At 32.3% G+C, this 14,551-nt stretch overlaps 1 protein-coding gene across 1 annotated transcript in view; it reads left to right on the top strand.

The window, feature by feature from the left end:
* Window positions 1-1,128: 1,128 nt before the first annotated feature.
* Window positions 1,129-14,551, top strand: part of WC2_22 (blue light receptor) — a gene marked incomplete at both ends in the record, with an annotated part of 56,851 nt that continues 43,428 nt past the window's right edge. Inside the window, one exon of the mRNA XM_051218937.1 lies at window positions 1,129-1,481. Within this exon, the coding sequence (XP_051068753.1) occupies window positions 1,129-1,481 (353 nt within the window). The remainder of the gene's footprint in view (window positions 1,482-14,551) is intronic.

The raw sequence follows: 14,551 nt of genomic DNA, 5'->3' as shown, positions 1-14,551 counted from the left end.
TCCAGTACTTCCAGGTTTTCAATGGTGGTCTGGCTTCAATTAACCCATGATTTCAACTATTCAAGTCACTATAATACCTATAAAAATCCCTTCTGATATTAACAAATAACACAATAATCATTGTTATATACAATGATTTAATAAGCTATTTAATTTCGTATTCCTCTCTTCAATATATTATAATTAGTTTATTAGTTTATTAGACTTAGGTAACCAAAACTAATTAACCGGAGTAAAAATACAGTGATCATCTATATTATTTAAAATAAGCAGTTGTTTGTGAATATTTGTATATATTTCTCAATGGTGAAGGTGATTTACTTTAAGTTTCAACTCTGTATAAGACAGCTTCTTTTTACCACCTGCTGTCAGACATTTCATTTTTGATTGATCATACATACTCCTTATATCTGTCGATATCAGTAGTACACATCACAGGGTAAAAAGAAGTTGTCTTTTAGTTAATTTACTATCATTTTACATTCTAAAAGTATCTATCTTATATTGATGTAATAGTTGATATCATTCGATTGAAGTTATAATCAACGTCTGATTATTGTTGGATGATTGAGAAAAGTTGATAACAAACCATTGACCTAACTTTTACGACTTCCGACACTGTTTATTAGAGGTAATCTATAGTTCTGAAGAAATTGAATCTTTTCAGTGAATTTTAACCGACGTTATGTAACAATCCCTATTGTTAAATTTATAACATGTAAACAGTAATAGACAATATGTTTCCGTGACAAAATTTAACGCCTGTCGAAATCGTTAGTAAGCCATGGTTAGCATCAAGAGGGGTTGATATGCTCTGTTGATATATGTTAACACCTAATAAAAGTCCAGATCAGTGGTCATATAATGATTGCTGACAATCATCTACTTGTATTTCATATTTTGAGGTAGCAACTAAAAATCAATAAGTTTTGACTTTAATCTATTCTTTTTATTATGATAACTATTAAAGAATTTTTACAGAAAATAAATGAAACTTAATGTTTGTTTAATACAACTTACTATTTTCTTTTTTTTGTTTGTTTCCAATACAGAATACAAAAATTTGAACTCTATTGTTTGTTTGTTTGTTATTTTTTGCTCTGTTCCAACAAAAAATATACATTAAAAATGCCTCCATCTAAATTACATTCTTGTAAAACTAAAACATCAAATCAAAATATCACTCAATTCAAATCAATTGATGATACAGACACTTACAGTTGTCATAGTAACACTGATTCAAAATCATTTGAATCGACAAATTATAAAATACCAAAATCTACTCAACTTTATTATCCATTAAAACATTGTAAAATAACAAATAATAATAATAATAATAATGATAATGATTTAATTTATAAAACCAATTTACAACAAGATAAATTAAATAATCAAATTAAATCACAATTACATACATCTATAACAAAATTACCAAAATCTATGATACATAAACAAATAAAATTTATGGAACATGGATCAGAGTAAGCAAAAATCATTTATTATTATGACTATTGTTATTATCACTTCATTGATTATTGATTTTTTGGTTTATCAAATAAAATAATTAATATCAATTATGTAACTAATCAACTATTTTAACAGTTGTGATAATGAGTCAATTGAAGCTAGATCACCGTGAAGAACCTGGAAGTACTGGACGGCCATTTTGTCCTATTGTGGGACTCCTCAGCAGTGCGAATCCATGATCCCGCACCCCGCGAGATTCGAACCCAGGACCTACCAGTCTTGCACTAGGCGCTTAACCAACTAGACCACTGAGCCGGCATCCAACTTCAACTTATCCACGAAATTGAGCTACACATCCACCATCTATCAATTGACTCATGATCTCAACTGTTGAAATTACTACAATCTCCACGAAACTCATTCTGATACTAGTCAACAGATACTCACTAGTGACTTGCTTCAAGAGATATATCCTGGAGTTCTAGTAAGAAGCAGTGACTAGTAGAGTTCAACCGGGTCACTCGTGAGGTAGTAACTCTCTGATGACAATGGTGGATGTGTTGCCCAATTTGATGGATTAGTTGAAGTTAGACATTAACACCGTTGGATACCGGTCGGCTCAGTGGTCTAGTGGTTAGGTGCTCGATCGCGAGACCAGTAAGTTCTTGGTTCAAATATCGCAGGCGGTAGGCGGGATCGTGGATGCGCACTGCTGTGGAGTCCCACAATAGGACGAAACGGCCGTCGAGTGTTTTCAGATTTTCCATGGTGATCTAGCTTCATTTGACTCATGATCTCAACTGTTTAAAATTACTACAATCCCCACAAAAACCCCTTCTGATACTAATCAACTATTGATTTATATCTGATACTGTTCATTACAAAACTTCATTGGTGTATAGTTGAATCTTTATGTAATGTTAATGAATATTGAGTTACCATGAGAAGTTGTTATTATGTTTTGTTGATATTAATTTTAGTTTTACAATTGATATCAATTTCTGATTAAGATTACCCATGAATTCAAAATTTAAAAAAAAACTGTTTATAGAAATGCCACTCGAATGATTTGAATAAAGTTACTTAGTGTTAGAATTCATTAGTATTATGATTGATATATAATAAATAAATAAATATAAATTTCAAAATGTCTAACTTGTTTAAAAATGTAACTGTCATAGTGAACAATGACAAGAAATCATTCAAAGTTGCGAATATATCAATAAGATATCAAACAATTCAGTCTTTTAAAGTAAGAAGTTTAAGAACAAAGAAAAGACAGCAACAACAATAAATATTTAAAATTTATAATGACGTGATTTGTTTTGTGATTTTTTGGTGCAAAAAAGAATAATATTATACAATGGAAAGATACATGTGAATTTAAACTTCACCCAATGGCATAAGCAAGTGGTTATCAGGAATCAGTAGTTAAGTGGATAATGTGATGGTGTTTGAAGTGAACGGTATTGGGTTCGAGTTCCCGAGTGAACATCAACTGTGAGATGCAGGTAAATCCAGTTGACGAGCCCCAAATAGAATGAAACGCGCGTCAAACTAGACTCCACCACTAGCCACTATTCATTTTTGCCTAAAAAGTTTGTGAATTAAAGCTATATCGAGGCAATCCGCACAGGATGCACGTATGCTAATATGAGACTATCCAATTGCAGTCGTAAATAACAATTGAAAGATACAAATAAAACAAAAACAAGTGAATTTGAATATTATACAAGTTGATATTTATTTATATTCATTACAAAATAGAATTGAATATAAGTTAAAAGTTGTTTATCTATGTACGTGATAATAAGTGAAATTTTACTATTACGCAAAAATCTTAAACAGATAAGTTTGAACACAGAAAAAGACAAGACCTAATTCATGTGGTAAAGTGCTGCATTGAATGTTTTCATTTGAATGAATTGCAAGGTGACTATTGATTTCCAGGTTACAATCGTTAAGGTTGATTGTTAGTTGGATGATTGCTGAAACTTGGGGATCGCCGAACATTTATTTGATCCTAGTATTATAGCACCTCTCCTACGTTGAAGTTTGTTTACGGTTAAGTTTGTCAAGCACTTCAATTAATTTCGTTAATAGATAGTTTTATTCTAGCCGTAACAATATATATATATATATATATATATATGCATTATTATCATATCTACGTGAACATGTGTGCTTGATCACATGTGACAGCCTACGAAAATATCCCTCTCTCTAGCTTCAATGTTACTTAAATAGCTCGATGAATCATTCGCTTTACCACATATATGTGCTATATATGCATATGTACCTAAATCTTTATGATTGATTAGACTCTTAATTCGCCTCTACATTCGCTAGCTCGCTAACTCGCTCTCATTAGCTTTTCTGTTCGAATTCGCTTAGTGTGCATGTGGCTTAGTGATCTGTTCTGTTCAATAAAATAACTTTAGTCGGCGCTTCATGTTGTTATATGATTTCACACGCCGTTGAGACTTATTTAGTAACGGTTATCATGGCGATTAATATACTAAGTCCAGGGAATTATCTTGAAGATAATTCACCATATTATATTGCTCTACAGAAGTACTCACCCACTCATTCCCTATGAAATCAAGTATCTTATATTGAGTAAACAAGTAAACTTTTTCATCCATAATTCACTGTTAAAGTATCATTATCTGAACAATTCTTCTTTATTTTCAAATTTATTGTTTCACAGAACATATTATTTGCTCTGGATTGTTTTCCTATTATTTGTATACCAAACCAATCCATCCAATATGAAATTAATCATATGTGGTACTTACAATGTATTTAAGTAGCTCAAAACGTAAAACTAAATTTTTAGTCTGAGGTTGAGGAGATAGTTGTGAAGTGAAGCACTAATACCGTTAGTAACGGGCACAGTGGTCTACAGATTAGGCTTTCGTTCCAAGCCGAAGGTCCTGAATTTAAGCCCGGCACATGGAGTTGTAGTTTTACACCTCTGACACCTATGCTGAGACGAAAACGTCCACACTGGCGGCCTAACATTGATCGGTTCGTGATTTCAATAAAAATAAATTTATTCATCACTGAAACTTGCAGTAATGTAGTCGTCACTATTTGACTTCAGTTCATCAACGATGTATTCTTAATGATCAAGTTTAAATATTTATAAAATCAATTCAAGAAAATCCATTATTCATAGGGTTGTTAAACGTTTTGTAACCACGCTACTTAAAAAATAAGAACTTGTTTAAACTATTATTCAGTCTAAAGAAAAACTTATCACATCACTATTAATAAATTCTGCTGATTAATGAACACTTATGGAATGAATGTGTTTATAAGTAGTATAAATTTAAGAAAGGTAGGAGTATTATTTCAAAAATGATATTTTATTTCTACATCTATAGTATTTATACTCCATGTAGTTTTAATTAAATGTTTTCATGATATTAATGAAAAAAATGTCTTCTCCTTTGAAGTTTATTTTTTTGTATGTTTTAAGTGAGATTTTTAGATCTGATTACGTAAAATAAAGATGGATAGTGGCTAGTTGTGGGATCCAGGACGCGCGTTTCGTCCTACTTGGAACTCGTCAGCTGGATGTACCTGCATCCCAGAGTTCAAGTTCACAAGCAGATGGCTATCAGGACTCAGTAGCTAAGTGGATCACGTGATGGCGTTTGAAGCGAACGGTATTGGGTTCGAGTACCATAGCGAGATGCAGGCACATCCGGTTGACGAGTCCCAAATGGGATGAAACATGCGTCAAACTGGATTACACTGCTAGCCCCTATTCATCTATGTTTAAAAAGCTTGTGACTTAAGACTATATCGAGGCAATCTGCACAGGATGCATATATGCCAATAATAAGAGACTGATTAATTGCAGTCCTAAATAACAATTGGACGATACAGGTAAAATAACACAGAATGATTACGTAAAGTTTTCATATATTTTTTTACAAATAGTTAACTTTCATTTATGAATGTAAATACTCTAAATAGTCGTGTACATTTTAAATATGACATTCGAACTCCATTTTATTTTTAAGGTATTTTTTTCAAGTATTTGTACATTCACTAAATTTTTAACGTTGATTTGACTTCATAATGAATCATAAGAATGTAAGTGCACAACAAATTATCTTTAGTTATTCGAGGATAATGAAAATATCATCAGTGATGATCTCATAACGTTGTGAAGTAGCTTAGTTCATAAATTTGGTTAGATTAATCATGATCTCGTTGTGTAAAAGTAATGTGTTCTCTAAGAGACTTGATGGTGCTTGACTTTATTTTTTAAAATGGATGAAGATGTGAAAACATTCAGTTAGTACAAATTAGTTATTTAAAGCTTTAGATAGCCTAGTTAAAATTAAATCGACTAGTCAATTCAACTTGAAAGTATTACAATCTTCACGAATTTCTCACACTGATAACAATTATAGGCTCACTAGTGGTTGGATTAAGGATTGATTTTCTGGAGTTCGAGTGAAAGGCTGTGACTAATGGAGTTCAATTCGCATCAGGTGTTATCCTCCTCAGACAATTGATGAAAGGATGCGCAAGATCATAGATCGACTGAAGTTAGACATTAACACTATTGAATGTTAACTCAGCGGTCTAGAAGTGAACCGAGACTGAAGGTTCTGGGTTTTGGTCCCTCGTATGGGTTCTTGAATACGAACTGGTAGGGATTCCCATACCAGGACCAAACGATCATCCAGTGATTCCAGGTTTTCAATGAAAGTCTAACTTTGATCAACTCATGAATCCAACCGTAAAATCAGTCAGTTATATAAAACATAATTAAATAAATTACTGTGTTTGATACATTTCGGTTGTATTGTTTATCAGTATTCATTTTGTATGAATAACTTTTATCAGTATAGGGTTATGAAGATTATTAAGTTATTGATTGAGATCTTGAACTGATTGTTGTTAAACCACCATTGGAAACCTGGAAGCACTGGACGACCGTTTCGTCCTATTGTGGGACATCTCAGCAGTACGTCTGTCGGGTAGAGACAGGTATTTACCTCAGACAATGGAACTTGGTCGCGCAATTTCGTGGATTGTTTGAATTTAGACATTAACACCGTTAAATGTTGGCTAGCCCAGTGGTATAGAAGGTTAAGTGTTTACACACGAGACTGAAGGCCACGGATTCGAATCTCGCGAGGCAAACCAAGTGTTCCTTCATTATTTATCAAATGTCATATTGAGAATTTTCATTACGTTTAATTTAGATCTGCTCAAATTAAATAAACTCTTATTGTCAACTGTATGTATCTAATATGGTATTATGAAAGGATTATGCTATAATCTGATATTAAATACAAGAAAAAACTCCAACAAAAGAATCATTATAGCTCTGAGTTCATTTTCATTTTTGTCTCTCCTACTGTAGTGAACGAAGAATTGGTGGGGTTAATCAATATATGTTCAACGTAAAATTACAGTGTACCTTTCTAGAATATGGACCAGTTGTCGTTTACATGCTTTATGATTCCTTTATTTCTATTATAATTACAATTACCCCCGTGTTTCTCTTCCTGTTCTGTTGAATTGAATCTTCTTAGTCTTCTATTGGCATGCATTCCACTTTCGACTGTTGCTACATACTACTTTCGATCAACATAAGTAGCATACATTACACTGCAACAAAACGATAGATTATTATTAGAATTAAACCATTTTATACGTAATGGATAAGAAAATAGTCATGTAAGCTGAACTGATGGAATAAGCATACAACATAATGACTGTTAAACACATTTTGAAAATATGTTTAAAACGATTACAATTTTTATAATTTTATTAGATAGGTATTAATTGTAACAGTGGATATTTGGTGCTGATAATTCGTTACTAAAGTTTATAGTAACAAATTATACTATTATTATTATTATTATTATTATTATTATTATTATGACACCCTATGTTCTTTATTTACATGTAAAATGGTCAGACTATAATTTATGGACAACCTTTGAGTGACGCTAAAGTCACCTTGAAAACGTCCACCCAGTAACTAGGACTTATTGAGGGTTATAAACCAGTCTGAGGATTTAGAATTATGATCTACATTTGATAGTTAAGATTAGAAATTATATTTAGGGTTTTCATCACGAACTGACATCAGCTATGATATGAAAACGCTACTTAGCCAAATGTATGAATGAATATCGCACCGAAACCACAGACTCGTTATCTTATACAGGATTGGTTCGTCCTATAAATTATAGTCTCGCCACATTTACTTGTCAGTCAAATTTTATAAAATCTTAATTTATTAAATAGACAGAAATACTGAAATATTTTCTCACTGATGGCTACTTGTAACAAAATCAAAACGTCTAAATTATTCTTGATGTTATATAACTTAAGTGAATTTTAAAACTATAATTTCTTGATGGGTAATGGCTAGCAGTGGAGTCCAGGATGCGCGTTTCGTCTTATTCGGGACTCGTCAGCTGGATGTGCCTGCATCTCAGAGTTGATGTTCACTCTGGGGTTCGAACCCAGTACATCCGCTCCGGACGCCATTGCGTTATCCACTCAGCTACTGAGTCCTGATAGACACTTGCTTGTGCAATGGGGTGAATTTGAATTCACTTGGTATTGTTTGCCATGTATCTTCCCATTGAGGTTAAGACTGCAATTGATTGGATAACGCGATGGCGTTTGAGGCGAATGGTCTTGGTTTGGAATCCCAGAGTGAACATCAACTCTCTGAGATGCAGGTACATCCAGCTGACGAGTGCCAAATAGGACGAAACGCGCATCCTGAATTCAACTGCTAGACACTATCCATCATTGCTTACAAATAACTTGTGAATTAAGGTAATATTGAGGCATACGCACAGTATGCACATATGCCAACAAGAGATTGATTAATTGCCGTCCTTAACAACAATGGGAAGATAAAAGCCAAACAAAACGAAGTGAATTATAACTTCATGATTTGCATAGACTGGTAGACTTAGAACTTTGTCTTTTTATTTTCTAAGTGTTAAGAAGATGTATAATAGTTAACAGATGAATAATCGTCAGTTAATTCAAATTTTGTCAGATTATTAATAGAAACAATTCCTAGAACTTCCTTTTAGTGTACTTCTCGATAAACACATTGTAACATGTTGTAAGCATTTGCTACTCGTATCAATATCATTTGCCAGTAATCAGTTTTATTAGAATAATGTAGAATTATATACCTTAGTCACAATATATCCTCATAGTTCTACTTTTCAAATGATCTTCAAGTATGGAACAGTAGTTACTTATTTTATTAAGAATTCAATGTAATTATTTACTAGCAAATTATTGAGTAAATTTAGGAGCATTTGTTCTATTGATGTGTTTTGATTGAATACTTGTAGTAATCAAACCACTGCCTAACACTAAACAGTCCCTTTACAGATGAGTTTCGGACAAACACAATAAGCTAAGATAACTAAACGACATGATGTAATATATTATTACACACAGAAATTGACTAAATAACATGAATATTGTGTATATTAGACAATATAATGCTAATCAGTCAAAACAATATATATAGGTATGTTGTAGAGAATATTTTAGTTGGTGGGTGCTTTTATGTAGTGAATAGGTATTGGTATGATTAACAATAGAAATAGATTGTAGTTATGTAGTACTAAAGAGTCCTACGCCAGGAAATAAACGGCTCTACATTTTTAAATCTGACTAGTGTCAAAACATGAAGAAGGTCAACTATATTTATCTAAATTGTTTATTTTTAATTTCCTCTCTCCCAGTGACACTGAACGTCTAGAAACTAAAAACGTATGTCAAAGTTTTGTATATTTTAGTTTGAAGAAATCTCTTCTAAATGATATTAGTATTAGCCTTCCGATTCTACCATCCTTTGATTAATTCATTTGAGATTTTCATATATTAAAGTAAACTACTCAATTGTTTCTGCCTTTAAATGGCTTCTTCAATTGATATAACTATAGAATTGTTTTCGCTTTCAATTCTGTCCCTAAATTATTCTAACATTTTATTTAAAGAAATATATTATGTTACTATGTTACTTTCAGCTAATCAATAATGAAACGTTTTTTCTTCAGGACAGTTTAATTTTGCATATTTATATATTCATTACAATGCTACTTATAAGTAGTGATATTACTAGCTTACACCTCCACCTACACATACTACATACATACATATATACACACACACACAAGCACATATACAGTATTATTCATTTGACTACCTAGTTCATGTTGTGTTTTGCTTTCTCTTTTTTGTAAAACAAACTTCATACTGACTATTCGTAAACAAAACAAAAAGAAGTTATTATTTGATATCCTATGATGTAAAATGAGTGAGTATTTATTACCAAAATATAAAAATAAATTATTTCTAACATGGTAACAAATGAAACAATTTTAATGATTTAAAAAATATTTTTTCTTGTAAATTAATCGATTGTTTATTTGTTAAAGAAAAAAAGCATACAGTTACTCTTATAAATGAAATAATAAGACTGTTATTCTTTTTTTTTTATTGAGATCATGAACCGATTGATGTTAGGCCACCATGAATAACCTGGAAGCACTGCATGGCCGTTTCGTCTTATCGTGGGACGCCTCAGCAGTGCGCATCCACGATTCCACTCACGGGATTCAAACCCAGAGCTAATCCGTGTCGGGTGGAAACAGGTATCTACTTCAGTACAATGGAAGATGGTCGCGCAACTTCGTGGATTGGTTGAGGTTAGACATTAACACCGTTGGATACCGGTCAGCTCAGTGGTGTAGTGAATAAAGCGTTCGCACACGAGACCGATAGGTCTTGAGTCCGAATCTCGCAGGGTGGGGCGAGATCGTGGGTGCGCACTGCTGAGGAGTCCCATATTAGGACGAAACAGCCGTCCAGTGCTTCCAGGTTTTCCATGGTGTTCTAGCTTCAATTGACTCATGATTTCAACCATTGAAATATCGTTTATTATACAGAATAAAATATAATACGGGGAAACAAAAACCAATACTACACTGAATGATTATCATATTGAATCAGAACGAAAGTAACGTTGAATAAAACTCATAATAAGTAAATCAATCGAATTTTGACTTTTCTTCTCGTCATATCAGACATAAAGAATATTATTGTGAGTTAAATATTGTCTTTATAATAGTTAATTTAGGTTAGTAGACTCATATTCATGTTATATCCCGATGAAAATAATGAATGGTAACTGTTGGGATCTATTTCTAGACTAATACTATACGTAGATTTTTATTGTATATTTGTTAAGTAACTAAACTATTTATATTCATGTTTCTCTTATTATAAGCTTTATTTTGACCTGCAAACTGTCATTATACGATTTACCGTCTATCAATTACTATCTCCCACATACACAGCCACTTTTGGCTTTATTGTGTATGAATGTTATTTCCTATTTTATGCTGTGATGTGGTCTGTTTGGTTTGTATATAAACCGAGTATGTTTGAAATAAATGATTTATATCGCAAAAGCTGAGATTGGCTTCTGGACTTAACAGATAGGGCTAGACAAGGAAAAGGACCGAGAAGAACTCGTATGGGTTTGTTGCGTCATTGAACTAGTCGATAAATCACTGTTCTCTAATTGGCGATGTCATTAAATTATACATTATTAAGGCACATGGCTACAAGTTATAACAGTTCAATAAAATATATCAAACTGGTTGAAGGATCTAAATATAGTAGGGTTCAAATTTCTGGTTATGTCACTGATTTATGTGATGCTAAAACCAAAAAAAACCACCACCACGACTTATAAAAACAGTCATCGTAAATCATTCAACACAATCACCATTTAAATACATAAATTGTTCCTTTTCAAATTTATCTATATATTAGTAACCAAACAAAACACCTATATTTAACTGAATATAATATATTAAACATGAAATTGCTTATTAAAGTAAATATCCCAGCATATTTGTGGTGTTTGAATGAGCTAATGATTCCTTGGTACCTGTTGAATGCTTGATTTCAAATTCTAAATACAGTACATTCGTTTGTGGTTATCTAGTAGTTCTTGATCCGATTACGTGATTTCTAGGATTCCTAGTTCATACTATAATTCAAATACTTCCGAATATCATAATATTACAAATTGAATTAAACGTTTATATAGTATGATTAATGTTGTTAATCTCAATGTCTCATAGACTGTTGTAGTACATACATATAACTATTTCATGGTGACATACTTGTTGTTATTATTCTATATGATATATAAACAATGTTAATACACTTTTTATATTCATCTTTCATTCATTCACTTTGATTTTTATTTATTACTAGTATTACATATACATATATATATGAGAAGTAGAAACATATGATTTCACTTAGTGACTATGTTAGCACACTTAGTAGTAGTCTTTGATCACTTACAATGTCACTCTACAAAAAACAATACAAAAACAAGTGTATATACACATTATTTGATCACATTACACATTACTACGAATATATATATATATATATATATATATATATATATATATATATGCATAAAGCACGTTTATTATAGAATCTCTTATTATGTGTTACTGTTTAAAGCGGAGAACTTGAATTTGCACGGTTTCCATGACTGTTTGCACACTTTTTTTTTTATAAAGGATTAAGATAATCATCGTTCATTATTCTTATATATCATGTATATAAACTGATATAATCTCTATATATATATTTCAAATCAATCTTAATACCATTACAATTCAATACCTCAATAATATTATTATTATTATTATTATCAAAATGACTGCTTATGTTGGAACGTATTACTGTTCAATAGCAAATCTTGTACCAAGAGAAATGTGTTTTGCTATACCATTTGATGAAGTAATGTAAGTTTTGATTTAGTTCCTTCTTTTTTTAGTATATTCCTTGAATATGAGAATAATAATGAAAAAAATGGAATAAATTCAACTATTGATTTTATTAACAATCAAGAATAATCAAGATAATGCTTTGATAATTTATTATTTTAAGTATTTGTCTCATTGACATACACTAAAGAAAACTAAACTGGTACCATGGAAATAGAAATGTAGACAGTACTATTATGTTTAATTGTACTTACTTACTTACTTACACCTGTTACTCCTAATGGAGCATAGGCCGCAGACTAGCATTCTACAACCCACTCTGTCCTGGGCCTTCTTTTGTAGTTCCATCCAATTCTTGTTCATTTCTCTCATGTCTATTTCCATTTCCCGGCGTAATGTGTTCTTCTTTGGTCTTCCTCTTTTCCTTTGGCCTTCAGAATTCCTTGTGAGGGCTTGTCTTGTGACGCAGTTGGGTGCTTTCCTCAATATGTGTCCTCTCCACTTCCAGCGCTTCTTCCTGATTTCTTCCTCCGCTGGGATCTGGTTTGTTCTCTCCCACAGTAGGTTGTTGCTAATAGTGTCCGGTCAACGGATCCGAAGTATTTTGCGTAGACAACTGTTAATAAACACCTGTATTTTCTGGATGATGGCTTTCGTAGTTCTCTAGGTTTCATTTGGAAGAACTATGACGCCTCATGATATTTAATTGTAGAATTAAAATATTCTCTAGAATCTAGCCAACTTAAATTACTTCTGGTGTGAGTAACACGTTCGTCCACCAATGGAGGAATATACCACTCAGTAATTAACTGTGTCAGTCTATATGACTAAGAAATATGACACCAGTAAGTGGGAGACATTTGTAGGGTTGATAGTGTATGCTGGGACTATCAAGTGAACAATACTGAGGTTAAACGCACAGTACTAGGTAAAGATCGGAGTTTTGAGTTACTGATATGGTTAGGAGATGTATTTCCTTTGTTCAGGAATTTCCTACACGCGATATTAATCGATAAAAGAATAAGCTAGAAGAAAACTAAGGGCCACCAATCAAAAGGTGAGATTAATTCATATGGCTATCGGTTTCTAGTTCGAGTGATGATGCTAAATATAAGCTATCTGGCTGAGATTCAAGCAATTATCGCAACTAATGTTTGGAGAAGCTCATAGAAACGGTCACAATAAAATTGTTTAAAATGATGATAAGTAAATCACTGTTTCGCCTAGATCCTAAGTTTTAAAAATAATTTATACTTTTGATTCTATGAATTCATTTATCAATTTCTTTAGTCTAATGTTTAATTTACTAACATTTCTACCACTTTGATACTATTTCATCTCATCTCATTGATGTGGAATGACAACGGAGACCGATCCACATGTGTACTAGGTTATACGTAGTTTATGACTGACTTTCCATTATTTAATGTTTTGTACACAAAATAAACCCCTTCAAACTATTTGATACATAGTAAGTTGGGGAATAAAGCACTGAATTTTTAGGCAAGAGTTACTTGGTTCGAGTGTCAATATGAATATCAACTTTGATAACCAGAAACATCTAAACTATTTCTTCGATCTAGAAAATAGTGCTTGTCCTAGACTAACTATTAGCCAAAAATCAACTTAACTAAGATTTGTGAAAGGATGACACTATCGATGAAATCCTATGATGATGCACTTATTTCAATGAAAAATGAAAAAGTTCATTAGTTAATGCCAACGAAATGAAAGTACAAACCAATGAGATTTCCCAACTATACTACACTTTCGATTATCTGACTGGTTAAAAACTAATATGTATTCGTCTGATAAACATCTCTAATGCTCATTCTATGATATGGCCAGAATAAAATGGGTTGTTAGCTGATATTGATTTACGCAGTAGGGCTAATGGATCTTACATGCATAGTTAATTTTTGTAAATGAAAAATTGTACCAATTGTGGCGAAACTATAACTCACGGACGAACCAATCAGATTTACGACAATAGGTCTTGGATTTCGGCTCGAAATGTATTCATCCATTTGGCTAAATAGCATCTTGGCATTATAGCTGATGTCAGTTCGTGATGAAAACTCTAAATCGTAATCCTTATCATTCACACAGGTTTGAAACCCTCATTCAGTCTTAGTCAGTAGGTAGACATTCTCAAGGCCACTTAAGCGCCGCTCAAAGGTCGGCCGTAAATTATAGTCTCACCCCAATTGTAAATAATAATTTATGATGGAAAGTGAAGTTCC

Source organism: Schistosoma haematobium, chromosome 3, assembly GCF_000699445.3.
Source record: "Schistosoma haematobium chromosome 3, whole genome shotgun sequence".
In the NCBI taxonomy this organism is placed as follows: Eukaryota; Metazoa; Platyhelminthes; class Trematoda; order Strigeidida; family Schistosomatidae; genus Schistosoma; species Schistosoma haematobium.
The sequence above is the reverse complement of the archived record's forward strand: the minus strand, read 5'-3'. Positions and strand labels throughout refer to the sequence as shown.